This window comes from Ambystoma mexicanum, chromosome 8 (genome assembly GCF_040938575.1).
Source record: "Ambystoma mexicanum isolate Mex_15411 chromosome 8, UKY_AmexF1_1, whole genome shotgun sequence".
Classification (NCBI taxonomy): Eukaryota; Metazoa; Chordata; class Amphibia; order Caudata; family Ambystomatidae; genus Ambystoma; species Ambystoma mexicanum.
The window spans coordinates 1,160,369,841-1,160,391,133 of record NC_090929.1 but is presented as its reverse complement, the minus strand read 5'-3'; the positions used below and the strand labels follow the sequence as shown (position 1 = coordinate 1,160,391,133).

The 21,293-nt window shown below is 49.6% G+C and overlaps 2 protein-coding genes across 2 annotated transcripts in view; one reads left to right on the top strand and one right to left on the bottom strand.

Annotated features, from left to right (window-relative positions):
• Positions 1-3,409, bottom strand: part of CISD1 (CDGSH iron sulfur domain 1) — a 191,399-nt gene extending 187,990 nt beyond the window's left edge. Inside the window, exon 1 of the mRNA XM_069611236.1 lies at positions 3,239-3,409. Within this exon, the coding sequence (XP_069467337.1) occupies positions 3,239-3,263 (25 nt within the window). The 5' untranslated portion in view covers positions 3,264-3,409. The remainder of the gene's footprint in view (positions 1-3,238) is intronic.
• Positions 3,410-3,518: 109 nt separating this feature from the next.
• The window catches only part of UBE2D1 (ubiquitin conjugating enzyme E2 D1), a 370,982-nt gene continuing 353,207 nt past the window's right edge, over positions 3,519-21,293 (top strand). Inside the window, exon 1 of the mRNA XM_069611235.1 lies at positions 3,519-3,578. Coding sequence (XP_069467336.1) covers positions 3,564-3,578 — 15 coding nt within the window. The 5' untranslated portion in view covers positions 3,519-3,563. The remainder of the gene's footprint in view (positions 3,579-21,293) is intronic.

Genomic DNA, 21,293 nt, shown 5'->3' with positions numbered 1-21,293 from the left:
GTTTTGGCAAGGTCTATTTCTTCATGGGCCACTATACCAATCCAGATATAACGATATAGTTAATCAAACTGCCACTAGGACTGTGGGGTAAACAGTTCTATATAAATCATGGGAGCCTGCTGTTCAGCAGAAGGCTATTGGAATACTTTGAATTGCTGCAGTGAAATATTCAGTGATGCATCCTGGGACTGACGCAAGTAGCAGGAACACCAGGATACACGGCAAGTATAAAAAGAAACTTCTATATTCATGTACATCGATACGATCAGAAGTTAGACAGGAGAGGCTACATTTACAAGGCATAAAATAAGCAGTGTCGCATTGCAATTTGCTATACAATTTTGAACGTTTACTAATTAAATTGGCGCGGTTGCTTTACACCAGCTTCCCTGAAAGTGTGATGGCCGCAAACTAAAATATTCCACTTGGTTTGCCCAGTTCTCTGCCTGCTACGCCATCCAATCTGCTTAGTCGCTTACTTTCTTTCCTCTTACATAATAAATACATAAACTCACTAGATGTTTAAGCAAAGTAGTGATCAATAGTTCCATCCAGTCTGTACATCTACCCCTATACTGCACTAGCATACAAGTTAGTTAACCTCCAGTGCACACTTTGCTCCGATTAGGACTGCATTATAAAATTTGCACCTGTTTTCAGAACCTTTTTTTTTAAAATCATATCCGTTTCCCATCTTGCAGCTACCCTTTTACATTTTATAGACACTCTTCCAGGTCTCGCAAAGTCTTTTGCCCACTTGAATAGTAGAGTAGATTATGAAGAGCAAGTACCATTTGCAGTGGATGTTTGACATTTTTATTTAACACTTACTTGCAGTAAATGTCAAATACGTTCACTGTGCATGGCTTGCCTCTCAGTGGCGGCAGTGCGCCAAACCAAGTGGGTTTGTTGGGACAGGTACTATTTTACAGAAAGCACATTTAGCTTTGTCATCATATATTACCATGGGTCAAGTGCTTTTCTTTTAGGTCGAGTAGGTAAACTAACTCTGCAGGTCTAGTGGAATTTTAAAGAATGTTCAGGGCCCGACTCATCTCACTTATGTCTTCAACTTTACAGAAAACTGCAGTATTGTTGCCCACATGGTCATGTGTAAATAACATTGTGACATTAAAAATATAAGTACACTATTGCTAATCAAATGGGTCGGTTTGCTAATCAGGAACATTTTAATTAGCAAACTATGCTTACAAAGTTTTAAAATCTAATTTATGCCTTGATCTATTCAGCTCCAGCTCCTAACCTGAAGTCCTGTCCAAGGGACTTCACTGGAATCTGGGGCTTCCCAGATTCTACATTCCAATGCACCTTTAATTATAAACTAAGTGCAGTCAGTCAGGAGGTTACACACCTCCCTTCTTTACACCAAGGTGAAGCACTTCTCATACCACACCTTACACAGACAGAAACATCTGATACCACCAATTACAACTCAAATAGCTTACGCCTGCAAACCCGAGACAACACTACAATCTCAGCCAACAGCAATTTACTAAACAACTTTTATCAGACACTGCCAAATATTAAGCTTGCCACGCTAGAGCATTGGCATTCCCTCTAAGGACCACCACACAACCAACACAAAGAAGAACAATGGGCCTCATCACAAGTTTGGGCGGCAGCCGTGCCGGTAAAACCAGCAGGCTGCCGCCAAACTTGCAGATTTTTCCAGGGCCCTGGCAATGGGGAAATACAGGGCCGTTACAACCCTGGTGGACCCTGTATTTCCTCATTGACTGGGGCCGGAAACTTTTACTCCCCATTCCCAATGAGCCCCATAGGGCTCAATGAGAATGAGTAGGTCAATGCACCGGAATGGTGCCGGTGCATACAACATGCTCTGCAAGCGGGTGCCGTTCCCCCCACCAGGTCCAGTTCATTTTGCAGCACTCCATGCCTACCAACGGTTTCTGTGGAACGTTTGTACCCAGAGCCTTAGTAATCCTTCTTGCTGTCCACAGTTGGCTCTGTATAACACAGACCCTCTTCGGGCCCGATGCTCTGCCCGCTCAGATGCACACTGTCCCTTGACATCCCGATGCTCTCTGCCCGCTCCAGCGCAGCACCGTCCCTTGACAGCTGGAAGCTGCACTGCCATTATTACATCTGCAGTTGCTTGGCATCTCCACCACTGCCCACCTCTGTGAAGCACATGATGAGGCACTGCTATTATTTGAACACTCAGCAGCTCTGCACCACCTTCAGCAGCCTCGCATCAACTCGCCAGAGCAATTGGACAGTTCCTGTGCCCTCTTTCAACATGCCTTTCTTCCTGCAACCTCAGCCAGCACTTGGGAATCGCTTTGAAATGTGTTGCCAGTGAACTATTCAATGATGCATCCTGGGACTTCAGGTAGGTAACAGAGCCGCAACACCAGTATACATGCCAAGTAGAAACTTCTGTATTCATGTTTCATAGAGCACAAGTAATACACATATTCAGATCCTAACCTGAAGTCCTGTACAACGGACTTCACTGGAATCTGGGGCTTCCCAGATTCTACATTACAATGCACCATTAATTATATATTAAGTGTAGTCGGGAAGTTACACACCCCCCTTGCTGTTTCAGGATCAGCCTATAAAACATTACACTGGGCCAATGCTTGATTTTCTAATCATTACTGCTTACTTCATAGCTGGCTGTATTTATTTATTGTATTTATTCTTGCACGTGTTCAGCGCACTAAACCCAAAGGCATCAAGGCACTGGTTTCTGCAATGCTGCATTTGGTCATATTATCACAAGGCAACCCGCACATATCAAAGCAACGTTTCATAATTCTTAAGAGGGTGGCGTTTTAAGAATGAATTGACTTTTTGCCAATGGACTTGCTTTGGAATCTTAAAACAGAACTACAGATGAAAACGTCTGCCACCTTAGTAGAGAGTCTGCAGTAGTAGCATACATTCACCCACATTACGTGTGAAGGGTATTATTCCCTCGGTGCAGGCAGAGGCGCCACAAGACTAGATCGGGCTTTTACAAACGTGCCTTAAATCTATTCTACACTAAATGCTTGCACACTAAAAGCTAGACCGCGCCCGTGGAAGACGCTTGATCATCAACGGCCATGATAGGTGTAGATAAACAAATGATGCTCCCAGAACAAGGGGGATGTCAAACCTAAAATCCAAGTAATTATGCTATGTCAGATATTTAATATCTCGGTTCAGGGAGCAGCTGTCCCCAAAGAAGCGAAGTAAAATCACATACCTCTAACTCCCGAATGGGAGCCCATTCTCGCGTTGCCTTTCGGGAGTAGGTCACACAAACCGCAAAAGCACGCGCTGCTCCTCAATGTCCTGAAGGGCAAGTGGCAGCAATCGTCACGACTGCGCGAGCTTCCTTAGTCTCGCGAGAACGTCTGCTGTCAAATTTCTGCGTGGTTAGACCCACCTATGATCACTTTTAAAGCCGCAGACAAAGGATCCGGCTCAATTCAGAAGGCGGATAGTGGCTGTGGAGCGCTGTAGCTTTAAATATTGTTGGCGTTGTGACTGTCTGAGGCTCCACCTTTCCTTTATCAAATTCCACAACTATGTGCTGGCGACAGGTACTGAGGGATACGTAATAGGCTTTTCAATGACACGATCGGTATTTCTAGTAGCATTAAAAGATGTGTTTCTGAGTACATGTTTTGTGAGGCATTTATGGGTCGATAGTAAATCCAATGTGAAGCCATGCCTACCATAAACATGAAAAGTTGCTTTTTCTGCTGTTTTCTCGAAAGACTGGTATTGTAAAAAAATAATATGGGTGCATTCTCAGCTTCCCTGAGATTCTTTACTGCAGATTCATCTGAGCACACACTGCAGTTCACTTCCGAGGCAGTTTTCTTAATGTTTCGCCTACATTGCAGTGTATTTCATTACAAATCATGCACTCGATGAGCGCAGACATGTTATGTGATATTTGTGGTGTCACGTGTCCTGACGGACGGGGTCACGTGACACGGCGGGAGAGGAGGAGAAATAAAGGTATCACCGGAACTGGCGTGGCTACGCCAGTCCGGGTTTAAGCAGCACAGTGAGTGGTCGTGTCTTTTGTTCCGCGCCGCCCCCGCGCATCGCGTAGCAGCGCAAGCCTCTGACGAGGCCCTAATCCGACTCCTACGCCCGCCTGTGTCCAGGCGGGTGTATATATCACACTGGCGACGAGGCGGTAAGTGGTTCGCGAGCCCCGACATCAAAGGGAGCCTTCGCACCCACGGACCCGCGTTCAGAAAAAAAAAAAAAAAAAAAAAAATATCAAGAAGCCGGGAAACACCGACGCCAACCCAGCTTTCATTGGAACCCGCCCGCATCAGCTGTGCACAGAGCAGCGGCTCAAAGCTCCAGCAGCCGAAACAAGCCATCAGCAGCACCCACGCCACATGTGAGTTGCGAAGCCCACGCATCATACGCAGCCTACCCTGCCGACAACACCCACGTGGGATTACATGCCCCTGCATAACACGGGCCCAACAGCAGCAATGCGGCAGACAGCAACCCTGCGCAGCATAACATGTCAGACCCGACCTCTAGCCCAACAGGGGCCGGCACATGGTCTTCGTCAAGGAGGAGCCTCACCGACGAGCGCAATGACCCCACGCTAACAACCTTCATGCCGCCATTCGACCCTTTCGCCAATGGAGCGGCCATCAGGTGGGAAATATGGTTACAGCGGATTGAGATGCTCCTTGATGCAAGAGACATCACCGTACCCAAAAAGATGCGCACCTTTCTCCTACTCAACATAGGATCTGCTGCCCTGCGCTTATTCAACGCCACACCAAACCGCGGAAGCGATGCCAACTACGCCGCAGCAAAAGCTGCGCTCACCAACATGTTTAAACCGGACCTCAACCCGGACTACGAGCGCTTCCATTTCTGCATGGCGAGACAACGAGAAAAAGAGACAGTGGACAAATTTCACGCTCGCCTTCGCGAAATGGCCGTAGGCTGTGAATTCCCCGACGAGGAGTTCGCCATCCGCCTCCAAATCATCAATGGAATCTTCTCTGAGAAACTGAGGAGGGCGATACTCTCAGAGAAAAATGTACGATTATCCCGCATCCTCGAAATGGCGCGACTCTGCGAACAAACAGAAGACCAGGTGGCAGTAATGGAAGCAGCCATCCAGAGACTACCGCTGGACAACCCCGGACCCGCGGAAGAAGTAGCAGCCATCTCCCGACAACATAGCACTCGCCCAAAACAGAACCCGAGACCTCCCCCATCGCAAGGACGAGATCAAACCTGCAAATGGTGTGGAGGCCCCTGGCACAAAGGCGAATCCTGCCCGGCGTGGGGATCCATGTGCAGGAAATGCAACCGTCTGAATCACTATGCCGCAGTATGCCTGAACCCGCCGAATAGGAGTGACAAGGACCCAGACCCGCGGCAAACACAAGAACCGCGAAGAAAATTCGCGCCCAAAGGATCCCGCCAACAAACGCGAAAAGGAAAAGCCAGAGCAGTCGATGAATCACAAAGATCCCCAGCCACGAGCGACAGCAACGACAGTGACAGCGACTCCTCCCCCGAAAAACAAGGCAAAGAGAGGAAGAAAAAAGGGAAAAAGCGAGTACACCGAGTACACCTGATATCGGCAGTTGACCCACGCAAATCACGCCGGAAGAGGAGACCATCATGCACAGTCCTCTCCAACGGAGACCCACTGAAGGTAATCATTGATACGGGCGCTACAGTAAACGTCATGCCCGTGACAGCGTTCAACAGACTCAACCCCAGACCAGAGCTCCTCAAGAGGAAAGTCAGGCTATACGCCTATGGGTCCAAAAAACCCCTGCCAGTGCAAGGGTCGTTTAAATCGAATTTTGCGCACAATAACGCCAACTGCCGTGCACGAATATATGTGGTAGATGCTGGTTGCGAGACCCTCCTAAGCTGCAAAACGGCCGAAAAGTTGAAGCTGATACACTTCGCATTCAGTGTGCAACACGACGAACTACACAACCTCTTAGGACGACATAAGAAGCTGTTCCAGGGAATCGGACGCCTCAAAGGGAGAACCATCAAGCTCCACATAGACCCCACTATCGAGCCCAAGGCAGTACGACATAGACGAATCCCATTCCACCTGAGAGATGCCCTAGAAAAGGAACTGCTCAAGCTCGAAAACGCAGGGATCATCGAGAGGACGTCAGGACCAACCCCGTGGGTTTCACCGATGGTAGTAGCCCAGAAACCGAAGCAACCAGGAGCGGTTAGAATATGCATCGACATGAGGCTCCCCAACATAGCCATCGGTCGAGAACGCCACGTCACTCCCACCATTGACGAACTCATCGTAGACCTCACGGGAGCGACGATCTTCAGCAAGCTTGACCTCCGGTCTGGCTACCACCAGCTGAAGCTATCCAAAGAATCCAGATATATCACAACATTTTCGTCCCATCTTGGCCTGATGAGGTACAAGAGACTCAACTTTGGGATATCGTCTGCTGCAGAAGTATTCCAGCATGAAATCCGCAAAGTCATCACAGGACTCGAAGGGACCACCAACATCAGCGACGATATCCTAGTATACGCATCAATCAAGGACGAACACCATCGACGCTTAGCAGCGGTTCTAAAGAGTCTCGAAGACGCAGGCTTGACCCTCAATGCAGAAAAGTGCAAGTTCAACAAAAAGGAACTATGCTTTTTCGGATATATATTCAGCGCAGCAGGTGTGTCCCCTGACCCTTCCAAGGTACAAGACATAAAAGAATTTGAACCACCACAATCCGCCTCTGAAGTGAGAAGTTTCATGGGGATGGCCACCTACTGTTCACGGTTCATTCCCGACCTCGCTAGCATTGCGAGCCCACTCAGGGAACTAACCAAGAAGGACCAAAAGTGGGAGTGGACGGAAACACACCAGCAGGCATTCCAACTAATCAAAGACACCCTGTCCGCTTCCACCACCATGGCATTCTTTAACATAGATCGACAGACCGAGCTTCTCGTCGACGCCAGCCCGGTTGGCCTGGGAGCAGTGCTGACCCAAACAGACAGAGATGGCAGAGTATTCCCAATCGCATTTGCCAGCAGAGCTCTCACAAAACCCGAACTAAACTACGCGCACATCGAAAAGGAAGCCCTGGCCATCCTGTGGGGGTGTCGCCATTTCAAAGTATACCTGCTAGGAAAACAAGCAAAAGTCTTCTCTGACCACAAGCCCCTAATCCCGATATTCCGAGGCTCTGCCCCGCATCCTCCAGCCCGCATAGAGAAGTGGATGCTGCAACTGCAACCAAATAACATCGAGGTAGAATACCGCCCAGGATCGGACAATCCAGCAGACTACCTGTCCCGCCACCCGCGGCCGGCCACAGATAAAGAACAACACCATGCGACAGAAACAGACGAGCACGTCTGCCATGTGGTGGCATGTGCCCGACCGCGAGCCCTGACGCTACAGGAAGTAGTGCAAGAAACAGAAGAAGACACAGTTCTGCAACACACGACCGCTGCCATCCAAACCGGAAATTGGAAAAACTACCTCATGTCAATGACTCACCGAACAGCCACAGCCCAAGCCAAACTCAGGGCCCTATTCGGCATCAGACACAAACTCTCAGTAGCTCCAGAAAGAGTAATATTGAAAGGACACCGAATCATACTACCCGAATCCCTGGAGGAGAGAGCGCTCAAGCTGGCCCACAGCGGACATCAAGGGATCGTCAAGTCGACAGCCTACCTAAAATCCCGAATGTGGATGCCAAACATGCACCAAAGGATAACCGAGCTCGTGGAGTCCTGCGCAGTTTGCCAAGCGTCACGGAGACCAGCAAACCCAGAACCAATCAGCAGCGCCCCCCGAAGCCGAAAACGGTGGGACGCCGTCAGCATGGACCACTGCACCATCGCAGGGGAAGGGTACCTGCTCGTAGTAATTGATGAATTTAGCAGGTACCCCGAAGTGGAACATGTAGCCTCGACCAATGCCGAAACCACCATCCTCACACTGGAGAAAATGTTCGCCACGCATGGCATCCTGAGGAAAGTAAAAAGTGACAACGGGCCATCGTTCACCAGTCAAGAGCTGCGTGAGTTTTTCAAAGAAGTAAACGTCAAGCATCAACGAATTACCCCAAGATGGCCTCAAGCAAATGGCGACGCTGAACGCTTCATGGGATCACTGAACAAAGTCATCAGGATTGCCAAAGAACAAGGACACCCCTGGTTGAAGGCAGTGTATCGGTTTCTGAGAACACACCGGCAAACCCCACACTCAGCCACTGGAGGCAGCCCGGCCGCCCTCATGTTCGGAGTTCCCATACAGGCGGAGCTACCTGTGCACCCCAACTGGACAGCGCCAGACCCAGACATCCTCGAAATGGATGCTAAGCGGGAAAGACACAATGAACGAGAAATCATCGCCAGGCGGGCATACCACAGAGAACTGAACCCAGGTGACACAGTCCTTGTCAGAAACCGGGCACCGCCGAAGAAAATGTCCCTCAACTTCGAAGTTCGCCCATGGACTGTTAAGACCACCAACCACAGCATGGTCACCGCAACCCGATGAGAAGAAACCGTAACCAGGAATGTATCCCACTTCAGGAAAGTGCCCCAAGACATGTGGGAAGAGTACCCGTCACCCCAGAGAGGGGAAGTGACACGCACACCCCAAAGACCCACACCACAGCCAAGCTCGGAGGCCCAGCAAGAAGAAGAGATTGAGGCGGAGGCCGACACCGAAGACCCACCCAGGGAAAGAAACACCCGGTACAGTCTGAGAGAAAAACCCAAGCCGTCATCCCGCCTCCAGGGATATGTCGTGGATGGAATACATCGTCAAAGACCGAAGCAGAGATACCTGCCCATTCAGAAGTAAGACTTAAGATAAGTGTTGTTGTTAGCCACAGTAAATTTGCCTCCAAGTTGAGGAGGAGTGTGGTGTCACGTGTCCTGAAGGACGGGGTCACGTGACACAGCGGGAGAGGAGGAGAAATAAAGGTATCACCGGAACTGGCGTGCCTACGCCAGTCCGGGTTTAAGCAGCACAGTGAGTGGTCGTGTCTTTTGTTCCGCGCCGCCCCCGCGCATCGCGTAGCAGCGCAAGCCTCTGCCGAGGCCCTTATCCGACTCCTACGCCCACCTGTGTCCAGGCGGGTGTATATATCACAATATTTGTGTAGGACCTAACGGCCGTCCTCGTAGCTATTGTGTAGTAACCCTGCCATGTGTGTTGCCCCTTTAAGGGGGATGTGTCCCCTCCCACATGTATTGCCCTTTTAAGATGGGCCATGAGTCTGTCATGGCCTAGCTAATAAAAGGGAGCCCTGCAGGCACGTGCAACAGAATGGCTGCAGACTCGAAATGAAATGAACTAAGTCTGTGTCTCATTAAGGCCCGCAGGCCAGGTTGCCATGGGGCCCCCTTGCCATCAAGGCAGCCAGGGTCCGCATGTGCGGGTAAGGCTTGCCCTGCCCCTGCAAGACCGGGTGTCCCCCCGGCAATCCATCGAGGCACTGGGCCTCCATGGTGCTGGTGTCCCATAGCACCCCAGGGGGCTGGTGCGATGTCCATGACCAGCCCCTACCGACAACAATGGCAACGAGGAAGTCGAACTTTCAACAACAAAAAAAAGTTAAAAGAGAGAAGACGAAGAGCCCCGCGACGCACATTCCCTGCTGCCCCTCATTTATATTGGTGAGGGGAAAGGAGGGAGAGCGAGGAAGAGCTGCATTTACTGCCGGATGACAGGACCGTGCTGACGGATTCTCCCTGGCCGCGGCTCTCTGAGAAGAGGGTGCTTGTGCGGCCAAGGAAGGATTGGCCCACAGCCCCTGTGGGCCTCGAAGCCCCTGCAGCATCCGCCGCCAGAGGGGAAAGAAGGAAGAGGGGAGCGCCCGGCCCCCACCGCAAGCCATGGGATTGGCCTGCACTTCACTGCCCGAGTTGTGATGTAAGCGCGGGCCACCTGGCAATGAGGTGCGTAAAGATGCCCGCCCCACCCCGCAGAGTGGTCGGTCGCCGTGGGGAAGCAGCGTTCACTGCCGCGAGGAGAAGGAGGATCCAGGAGGAAATGAAGCGGCTGGAGCCGCAGGAAAGGTAATGTCTCCCGCCTAAGGAGAGAACTGTGCTGCGAGAGGTGGCAGCCCCCACCGTGCTGCGGAGGAGGGAGTCAGACAGCAGAACCCCTTGTGGGCAAACCCCCCTGCGGCATCCGCCACCGTAGGGGAGGCAAGCCGCAGTCACGGCAACGAAACAACCTCCCGCCAGGGGAGAGAGTGGTGCTGCCCTGCCCCCAGGTGCTTGGCAAGAGAAGAGGCAGCCCCCGCCATGCTGCGGAGGAGGATCCAACCTGCTGCATCCTCCGCCAGCAAAAGAAAGCACCCATGCAACATCCCGGGTCGTGCCTACAGCCCCTGTGGCAGCCGCCAATAGCAGAGGGAAGAAACGCTGGGGCCCCCACTGTGATCCTGGGCCCGGCGGTGAAGGAAATGAAGGGCTCCAGTCAGGAGCGAAGGATAAGAGGTGGGTCCCCCGGCACGCTGCAACAATGTCCTGTGTTGTGGTGCTGCCGGATCCCACAGCATGAGCCCAGGCCCAAGGTTGTGAAATAGGGGTGGTCCAGTCTGAGTACAATAAAGAAGAAGGAAGGCGGCATCCCCGCTAACATCAAGCTGCCAAAGCCCTGCCGGGGGCAGCCTGGTGCTGACTGGGGCCACGCCAATGCAGGAGCCTCATTAAAATCCCGGGCCTGGCTGTGAAATGAAGGAAGTGTGCTCCGGTCTGGAGCAGTGGATTATGGAAAGCTCTAACATCGGAGCTGAAGTGCCGTGCTTTGGGCAACAGCTCCCCCTGTACTCCCAGAAGGTTTGCAAAGGAGAAGGACCAACTGCTATCACTCTAATGACAGCCCTCCAGGGCGAATAATAAAGTGCTTCATGTCTCGGACTTGACAAGGTGAAGACCCTCAAGCAATGGGTAAGAGGCACTCTGCGCTACCAGGTGATACGAGGGGCTGAATCTCTCTGCGCACCTGCAACACCAGGCAATTCCTGCACTGCCAGCCAGATAAGAACCAGTGCACTGCACCAGCAGTCGAAAGGCATGGCACAACAAGAATAAAAGCGGTCATCTCCCTGCACAGTGCCATCCGAAAACAGGACACCCTGCCACGGAAGTCACCCTGCCTGCCCTACAAGCGGCATCGACACCACTAATGTCCCCTACTGTACCGTCTAAAGACCAGGGAGCTAGTGGCCCTGACTGCCTGCCACTAATGACGCCCTGACTGCCTGCCACTAATGACACCCGGCATGCCGTGCCATCGAAGGAAGAGACCAACGTGGGCTTGGGGGGGAGATACCTGCCGGCCCCCTGAGTTCAGCCAACAACTGGTATCTGACCAACAAACACATGTGGCCCTGACACCTGCGACAAGTAAGCAGTACATTGGTCAAGGTAAGGGTTGCAGCTCCTCGAGTGCTTGTGTGCCCTCGGGTGCCCTGTGGAGAGAGCGGCACACCTGACTGGGTGAACCTCGCCAAAAAGGGGGGAGTGAGGTCCGGTCACCCCATGCCCTGTCAACATCACGTGGAGCAGCCTGGACGCCGTGTGATCTGCGTCTCGCTGCCCTATACACAACATCAGAGGACTATGCTGATTGTGGCCCCTGGTACCTGCCAGGTGCGGATTAGCCGGTCTTAAACTATACCATCAATAGACCCGGAGAAGGGACGCCTGAGCGGATGCTGATGGAAAGTGAACTGGTCTCCTGCAGTCCTGCGATTGCTCAGAGGACTTAGTAAACATGCTGTTACATCTAGGGCTCATGTCCGCCCATATGCTTCTCATGCTTGCTCTACGGTCCTTTCATGCCAGTACGCATTCCTTTCTGTCTAGGCGTCTGGCTTCTTCTTTCTTGCAACGCTGGAAGTGGTTGTCTAGGAGACGTTTGCCTACTCCAGTACAGGAGCGTCAGGCACGTCACGTGAGGACACAACTGCCAACGGTACGGAACCAGCTGACCACGACAAGGCTGCCCAGACTGCGCCCGTTGGCATGTCCTTAAAAGTGCGCAGGTCCTGCATAACGCTGCTTCTAATTGTAGCGTTAGGTTCATTCCGAATCCTAGTTTCCTGTTTTCAAAGACCCAGACTTCATTCCGACTTGCCTCTGTCTTCCCACTGGTTTTGATGTTACCGGAAATTAATGAACCGGAATAGCCTACGGACTCCTTCTTCCTAACGTTTTGACTTTGGCGCTCCAATTCAATCGGTTCCAGTATTTCAGCGGATCTGATGTGTTTCCTTCACACTTCTTTTTGCCGCATTCCTCATCCGGAACCTGCTTACGAACAAACATCTCAGAAACTTCCAGTACTCACTACGTTCTGGTTTCCTGATACCCATATATTCCGATATACACGTGCCCTTTGTGTACTACTTGGAATCACTGTGCACGTTCAGAAACACCTTCAACGGGTAAGCCAGACCTTTTTGAGTTTCTTTCAACCAGCTATACCAATTCCTTCTTGCTGAACCTTCTTGTATACATTATCCTTGCTTCTTGAGACTGCCATTGACTTTGTGAACTCAGCCAACCATCTGGGACACCATTTGAAACCACATAAGTGCATATTTAAATGCTCTGCTGCTAGATGTACCACCCTGCCACTAGTAGCAACCCTCATTCCGCCCGGGGAAATTCCTTTACTAACCTACCCGTTTGTTATTTTCTCTTTCCGTTGTTTTTTTATTTTTGGTTTTCTGAACAGCTCAGTATTTCTAGTAGGGTAAGTAATCTCTGTTAGTAAACTGCTATCACTATTTGGTCTTCCTAGGAATAGTGGGTTGAAGTGTTTCCTTATATTTCTTTAGGTTCAGCTTTCCTATACCAATCCTTGATTATTAGGTACACCCCACATCATTAGGATTATTGTACTCTAAACGTTTACCTGTATTTGGATTATAACCCGTTGTGTTTTCATTGCAGCATTGGTCTGGCGGTGTGGATGTTCCCTGCTCTTTTGGGTAATCAATTCCTCTGTCTGTAACTATCTAACAGCAGAGAGGTGTATTACGAAAAAGAGTATCCTCAAGTTGAGGAGGCCCGGTTCTGGGTATATCTCTTACGAGATTTATCTCAGCTTGGGCTGAATAGTGGTATTCCAGAGTGGCTCCCTCTTGTCAGTCGACACAAGGTATTTCTGAGCAACGCCCCGGCCTGGTCAGCTTGGTGGTGAGTAACACATGCGTTTTGTTGCTGTGAACCTGCATAGTAGTTACATGCTTAAAGTGGTCTCAGTAAAGGACAGAGATGTGAAGCTGTGATCCCGCAGTTGGTAGGTGTGCCAGCAGCCAACCATGGCGTTGTTTCCGTGGTTGTAGTTCCAAACCCCAGGTTAATAAAAGGGTTTTATAAACGGTGGTAGAAATGCCTACATTCCACCAGCAGCCCGCCAACCACAACTCACCCGCTGAGCATGTTGCGTATGGGCTAGTATGTGTTATGTCTGTAACTATCTGAGTAGTAGCTATGTATGTAGCGGTGGCACATCCGATTTTGGGGTTGGTCCCAATGACTCGGAAGGAACCCAAGTAATGTTGTTCTGTAACGGGGGAGGTAATCATTTATGTGGTAGCAACTGTTGTTTGTTTGATATGACAAAGGAGGAGTGTTGTGTAGTAACCCTACCATGTGTGTTGCCCCTTTAAGGGGATGTGTCCCCTCCCACTTATATTGCCCTTTTTCAGATGGGCCATGAGTGTGTCATGGCCCAAGCTAATAAAAGAGAGCCTTGCAGGCACGTGCAACAGAACGGCTGCAGACTCTGAAATGGAATGACCTGAGTCTGTGTCTCATTAAGGCCTGCAGGCCAGGTTGCCATGGGCCCCCCCTGCCAGCAAGGCAGCCAGGGTCCGCATGTGCAGGTAAGGCTTGCCCTGCCCCTCCAAGACCAGGTGTCCCCCCGGCAATCCCTCGAGGCACTGGTCCTCCGTGGTGCTGGTGTCCTATAGCACCCCCGGGGGCTGGTGCGTTGTCCAGGACCGGCCCTCCACCCCCACAACAGTGGACTCAAAGGGCTGGAGGTCGACTTGAGTTTCAGCAGACCTTTGCCTTTGATATTGTGGAGGCAAGAGCAATGCTGTCAAAACTAAGTTCCTCGAGGGCGGCAGGCTCTGATGGCCTGTCGAATTTCGCCCTAAAGTCGAACATTGAAAACTGGTCCAAATTGGTAGTAGCCCTTTTCAATCAAGTGTTGACCACCAGACGAGTGCCGCTGTCCTGGCGTGAGGCGATTGTGGTCCCTATATTCAAGAAGGGCGATAGAGGCGATCCTAAGAACTATCGCCCTTTTGCCCTTGATTCGTTGGGGAAGATTTTTGTTTCTGTCATCCTGATGGACCAGAATACCTGGGCCATACAGGACAGACGCCTTGACCCACGGCAGTCCGGATTCGTTAAGGGAGTTGGAACATCCTTAAATTTATTCATTCTCAATTTGCTGAAACAGGATGCCATAAAGTCAGGGTCCTGCACGTATAGGGCCTTTATTAACCTTAGGCAGGCCTTTGATGGGGTGGACAGGAATCGGTTGTGGACCAAACTAAGGGACTGGAATTGCCCAGAATACATAATTGACGCTATAGAGTGTCTTTATACAGACATTTCTATCTACCTTCTTTGGGCTAACGCAGGGATGCACACTTGCTCCCTTGCTTTTTTGCCTCTACCTTTCAGACCTGGGACTATCACAGTGGGAGATTAGAGCTTTTCCCCCCTAGGCTAAATGGCCACTCTGTGCCATGGGTATTGTATGCCGATTACATTGTCTTTTTAGACCAAACACCCATTGGTCTTCAGCGGCGGATCAATGCTTTTAGACGGTATCTGGAGATAAATGGTATGACAATAAATGTCGGAAAATCCAAAGTCTTGGCGATATCATCGGCATCCAGGAAGCGGGGGAAAAAACGTCTGCAGGAGGGTGGAGGGAAAGTCCCTATAGTTGGTGGAATCAATGGTTTACTTGGGAATCATCATTAACAAAAGTTTGGGACATTACACCTTCTTGAGGAACAAAATTCAAAAATTGTCCACACAGGCTTGCCATAGTCAGGCGTTTATTGTGGTTTCTCTCTGACGCCAGTGATCACCTTTTATAAGTAAAAGGTGGTCCAAACCCTCACTTATGGTGCAGAGGTGGTATTAAATCTGCTGTGGGAAATATGGGCTATGTTAGAGGGATATTTTTGGCGCAGAGTGCTGAATCTTCCAAGATCGCTACCAGTAGCTGCGATTCGTCACGAACTGCGTCTGTAGTCTATGTCTTTCATAGTACTATGGAAGTTGATAGCGCTCTATCGTAAAGCCACATTAGAAAAAGGAATGCCACCCTTTGAAATCCTGAAGCCCCAGACATGTGAGGGAAGCTCAGTCGAGGAATGGAGAGGTAAGATCAAAGTCCAGTTAGCCTTCTATGCTGTTGAGGTGGGGGTCGTACTCGATAATCCAGATAAAGTAAAGGAGGTCTTTCAAAGAGCGGATTGGATAAAAACCATAGAGGTGAAGGAAAAGGCCTTTTGTGGAGATGGATTATGGAGAGAGAAAAAAGGCCTCAATGACCTGCCAAATTACTTACAGAAATGCCCTTCCCCTAGATATAGAGACCTATTGTTAAGATGCCAGTTTATCATTATGCAGACTCAAGAGATCCTACTGAGAAGACATCAAATAACGGCAGCAAATGCCACCTCTCGATTCTGTAAAGATCCAGGTCAAGTGGAGTCCTTGTCCCATATGATGACAAAGTTCCCCGCGTTGGCGGATGTTAGGCAGAATCCTGGGCACTGCCCCAAGATTAAGATTACAGGTGGTAGTATAATTTCACCTTTGGTACAAGCCTTTACTACACAGTTAGAGGGGTAGCAGTAGCGGAGCAGCCATGCTTATCTCAAGAGCAAATGAGCAGTAGTAGAGATTACACAAAGGACTACAATTACTGTGACTCAAGCAAACACTGACTCAAGATTTTTTTGGTTAAAAAGTAAAAGTACATTTATTTTTAGACCATCTGTTCACAAAACACTTCACTTCTATTCAATTAAAACCACACTTCAAATACACTACACACAACCAATTCCCCCTGTGCAGAAAAATTCAAGGTAAGTAACTTTGGATATGACAGACCGGTGTTGTGAAACAAAGACGTTACCGGGGGTTGTTACGCAATCACTTTTTGACAGTAATGACAGTTCGGTCTTACAAAAGAGAAGCATACCCGCGAGAAGAAATGTTACCGTAGTCAAACACACTTAGCACATGAATTAACACAAGAGAGTTGGGGACAAAAATCATAGGCAATACTTTTGTCAAGGCAGATAGAATCAAGAGACACTTTCTAAAATGTAGATAAAAGTAAATAGGCCTGCGCCAGTGTCAATGGGAAAGGGGTCCTGTTATTGAGGATCACAAGGTTAGAACAGTTCACGATTCGAGGTTGCCAGGAGTACTTAGATATTGTCAAAAGGGAAGCAAAAGTTATAAGAGGGAAGGAAGATAAGGACAAGCCTTTGGTGAGGAGTAAAGGGGTTCACCCTAGTTCCTCGAAGTCGGACACAGTACCTTATTCGTATGAAGCAGAGCTGGTGCCACGGCAGTTGTTCCTGGTAGTTCCTGCAGACTCACGGTTCCTGAAACTTCAGTCGTGGGGACAAGAAGGAGGACGTCTGAGGCGATCTGCACTGCCCAGGGATGAAGCCAGCAGCAGCAAAAGCAACGGTGAATAAAAGGTGCGCTCCTTTAAAACAGGAGAGGCTCTTCAGCTGGCTATCTGGACCACTACAGCTGTGTGCAGCGATTTCGACCAAGAAGAGGGTCCTCTGCCTGTGGAAGGTGAGCTGGTTGATCCCACCAGGCTCAAGGGAAGAAGACTCCGGACTGGATCTTCTCTTGTTATTGAAGGGTAGATAGCTCAGGACTGTAGCAGGGCTTCACCGGGACTCGGGAGTTGAAGCAGCCGTCTTCTTCTCCGCTTCTCTTCGGTTCCTTGCAGTTCCAGTGGCGACTCTGACTTCCAGCCCAAGAGTCCTGCCTTTACTGCCAAAATCCCCCATTCACCCAGCCTGGCTGTCAATCACTCAGCAGGGGGGTTGTCCGGCCCGGACAACCACCTCAGCCAATCAACACAAAGTGTGACTCGGGTCTCCAAGGAGACCCTGTGCGGGGGGTGACTAAACCCCTGCCTCACATTCAGCCCACCTAGACACCCAGACGCCAGAGGAGGGGGCAAATTATAACACAAGAAGGTCTTTAACAAAAAGAAATGGCGATAAAACCCAACCGGAACCGAAATAAAAAGTATTTGGTCAAGCGGGTTTAAGTTTGAGGCTAATATAATAGCCTAAAAGAGTACCACGTTTATATAGTATAATCGCAGTAGAACATTTAGGGTAGATACCACTGCCACCAGCCAAGCCTTAGTGTTAAGAGAGCAAAATAAAGCTCAGAGAGGCACAGACAAAAAGGGATATGAATTAACCCTTTCCAGTACTGCATGTAAGATGGGGTGTACTGGGTCTGCTGTTTAAAGTGACTATATAAAGTTAATGGCAACTTTACATGTTTCCGGGGGACAGTAGTCAGCCCCAGAAAAATTGAGTCATTGGGAAGTCTCAAAGACGACCCTGTGTCACTGCACTGAAGGTGCTGTGTAACACATACAAAAAGTGGGTCTCATGGAGTGGTGTAGTCCATAGCCCAGGATCACACAAACAGTAGAAATACACATGGCAAAACACATGTAAGAGTGGGGAAAAGGCTCACACTGTTACCAGGTGATAACAATAAACCCCAGAAATCCAGCAAAGCTGCTGAGGGACTCACTATGTGAGGGAAATTAGCCATAAACGAGAATTCTCCCTAACAGCGGAGTTATGCACGCTATACTTAGGTGAACACTTGATGAAAATAGTTTCTCTGTTAATGGAGGAATGGTGGTTATTAGTTTTAATAGGAGAGAGGGTGGGAATGGTCCTTGCCGCAATGAAATTTGTGGAGAGAATCCTCCGGGAGGTTTAACATCAGTGGGGCAATGTGTAAACCTTGAATCCATCGAAGGAGGGAGGGGGACAAGGAGTGGTATGGATTAGGATTTTTTTTTAAACTGTGAACCCACAAGGGACTGGAACTCGAGCTGGAAACAGAGTCGATTGATGTTAGGGTTTCATTTTATTTTAAGAGATTTTAGCTTTCCTTTTACTTTCTGTGAGTGAAACATGGTTAGGATGTTTGTATTTGATGTTATTTTTTAGTATTAATGGATTGGTTTGATTTTTTTCTTTTCCCTCTGTGGAAGGAGAGGATGTAATTGTTAAAGGTTTTTTTGTTTGCTTTCTTTACGTTTGCTTGAAACCAATAAAGAATATATATATATCTATATGTATATAGATATATATATGATGAACAGTTAATTGCACGTGATAATAAACATGTTTATTTACTTTTACATGAAATTGACAAATTTTGGAAGAGATGCCTAGTACTGTTGTAACTTGGCATCCACACTAAATAAGGACACAACACCAGAGATACTTAACATGCGTCTCCTTTATTTGAATTCTTTGACGGAACTGCCGTTTCCTCTCCTAGCTCCTCCCCTTCCCTTTCCTCGCTCCCGCTACCCACCTGAAGTCCCGGTCTCTCCCTTAAAGGTGCAGAAACCTCTAACATCACCCCCAGACAAATGTTATATCGTCGGGTCAGCACTCTTCTACCAGGCGGGCTGGTCTCCTGGGCATGCGCTGAGGGCACATCCATGGTTCGTTGTATCTTGACGCCTCTGGCGCTCCAGATGGGTCCTGTATCTAATGTCGATCCACCTCAGGGGGAGTCCATGTTTCGTCTTGTGGTTCCCTGGGTTAGTGGCTGGTTCCGGTGGGAGCAGTTTGGGTTCTTCTCTTTTGATGAGATGTTTGAACTGCAAACTGTTCCTTGTTATTTCGTGGGCCGAGTTCTGGGCCGCACCATGGATCCCTTGACGGCAACCACTTTCAGTGGTCTTTGTGAATATCTTGCATCTGTCTTTCTAGTCATGGCTTTCTGCACTAGGACTTCGTCTCCAACCTGGAAGTCTTTGGGCACTGCCCTTCTTCTCATGTCGGTGTCTATTTGTGTACATTCTTTTCTTTCTGTGTTTCTCGTTATGATTTCTTCATCTTCTTTCACTTGCTCACTGGTGTCCCTCACCAACCTGGTGTGCACTTCGTAGCGCATCATTAGTTCTGCAGGCGTCTTGTTGGTGGCTTTGTGTGGTGTGTTACGATAATCCTGCAGCATCCTACAGAGTGCTTGATGTGGGTTGGTGGCTTCTATGCACGCTCTTTGTCCTGTCTTTTTAATGGAGGCCATGAATCGTTCTGCCATTCTGTTGGCTTGTGGCCAGCCGGGGGAGATCTTTTGGTGTATGAACCCCATGTTTCTTGCAAAGGATGCAAATTCATACCTGCTGAATGGGGCTATATTGTCTGACTTGATGGATCGTGGGATGCCTCATCGAAGGTGGCAGCCAATTGTGGGTATGCCGTCGTTGTCATCTTCTTTACAATGGGGAACCTTGAGCATTCATCGATAAATACTAGGAGGTACTCGCCAGACTCCATGGGACCATAGAAGCCAACAGCTACCCTGTCCCACGATCGTTGTGGTATGTGTGTTCAGTTGTAGTGGGATGGATGCGTCAGCTCGTGCAGTGCATTGACACGGCAGGCAGTTCTTGACCCAGCTGTCTACTAGTGAGTCCATGAATGGGAACCTCAACTGTTTTTTGTATTGTCTGTTTCCCGTTGGCCTTCGTGTGCTGTTTTCATCACTTCAGCCCTGAGTGTCGCAGGGATGATCAGTCGACAACCTCTTAATAGAATGGAGTGGTCCTTCACTGCTAGTTCGGTATGTACTCTTGATAGTCTTTCGAGTTCACCCTTGCACAGCCACGGGTGGTTTTGGACTGCACTCTGGTAATCTTTCCATTTATTGTTGCAAGTGAGGCTGATGGCTAGTGCGATGGATGGGTCGGCCCCAGATGCGGTCGCAATGGCTTCCAAGGACAGTGCGGGTGGTAGACCGTTGGCAGCTACATAGTAAATGTACCTTCTGGTTCAATGGCGCTCCAGACGGACGGTTGGAAAGGTAATCCGCCGGGTTATGGTCACCTGCTGGCCTGTAGTTGATAGTGTAATCATATTCCTGCAACCTGATGCCCCATCATTCAATCCTGGGCAGCATTTTCGTGCAAGGGTTTCCGAAGAGCGAGAGAAGTGCCTGATGGTCCGTGATTAACGTAAATCTGTTTCCGATTACAGAATTGTGAAAGTGTGTGCATGCCCACCGCGCGCCAAGCTTTCCTTCTCAGCCTGTGAGTAGTCCGTCTCTGTGGCCGACAAGGCCCTGCTCGCGTAGGCAACAATGTGTCTGGGGTGCATGTCAGCCCCGCTCATTGCGCTAAGATAGCACCCAGTCCCACCGGGCTGGCGTCCACAGTTATCTCTGTGTGTCAATTAGGGTCAAAGTATGCAAGCCGACATGCCTCGGCTGGAGCTGTCTTGATGTCATTAAACGCAGCATGTTGACCACTCAAATGTTGAGTCTTTCTTTAGAAATCTACGTTCGGTTCCATCAGAGGCGTAATGTGGGATGTTATCATGCCACGGGCCCCAGAACACAAAAACCACCCCATCTAGTGATGGTGGCAATGGGTCACTTGACTCACTTATGTCCCTTTGGGACCTATAAAAACAGGGGCCCTGGCTGGACTCAGTCCGCCAGGCTCATATAGAGATGTGAGCAGGAACACTGTATTTCAGTGCAGGAGTGTTTTTACTTTATTTCAGTGCAGGAGTGATTTTATTTTACAAGAACTTTCCAGGAGCTGAAAGCCTTTATTCCAGAGAACATCCTCATGTGCTGACTCATCGGGTGTGGCAGGCAGGCTGAACCGAGTGGGCGTGGCTTCAGAAGCTCAGCTATATAAGCTGCTCCATCCTTAAGGCCGGTGCTTCGCGTTACTATGTACTCGCGTGCCACGTGACGCTCACCGCCGCTTGGACCAGTTTACTTACCTTTGAAACCAGGCCTTCTCCTGCATACTCACCTCCAGGAAACCGGTACTTAATAGCTTCATCTGCAGACTCATCTCTTGACAGCCGGTGATCTTGATCCCGACGCCGCAGCACCGCACTCCGCACCCACGAACTCAGACCCTGCAAAGAAGAAGAAAGACAATGTTAGAACATCCGTCCTAGGGCCGCCCCGCATTTGAACCCCGC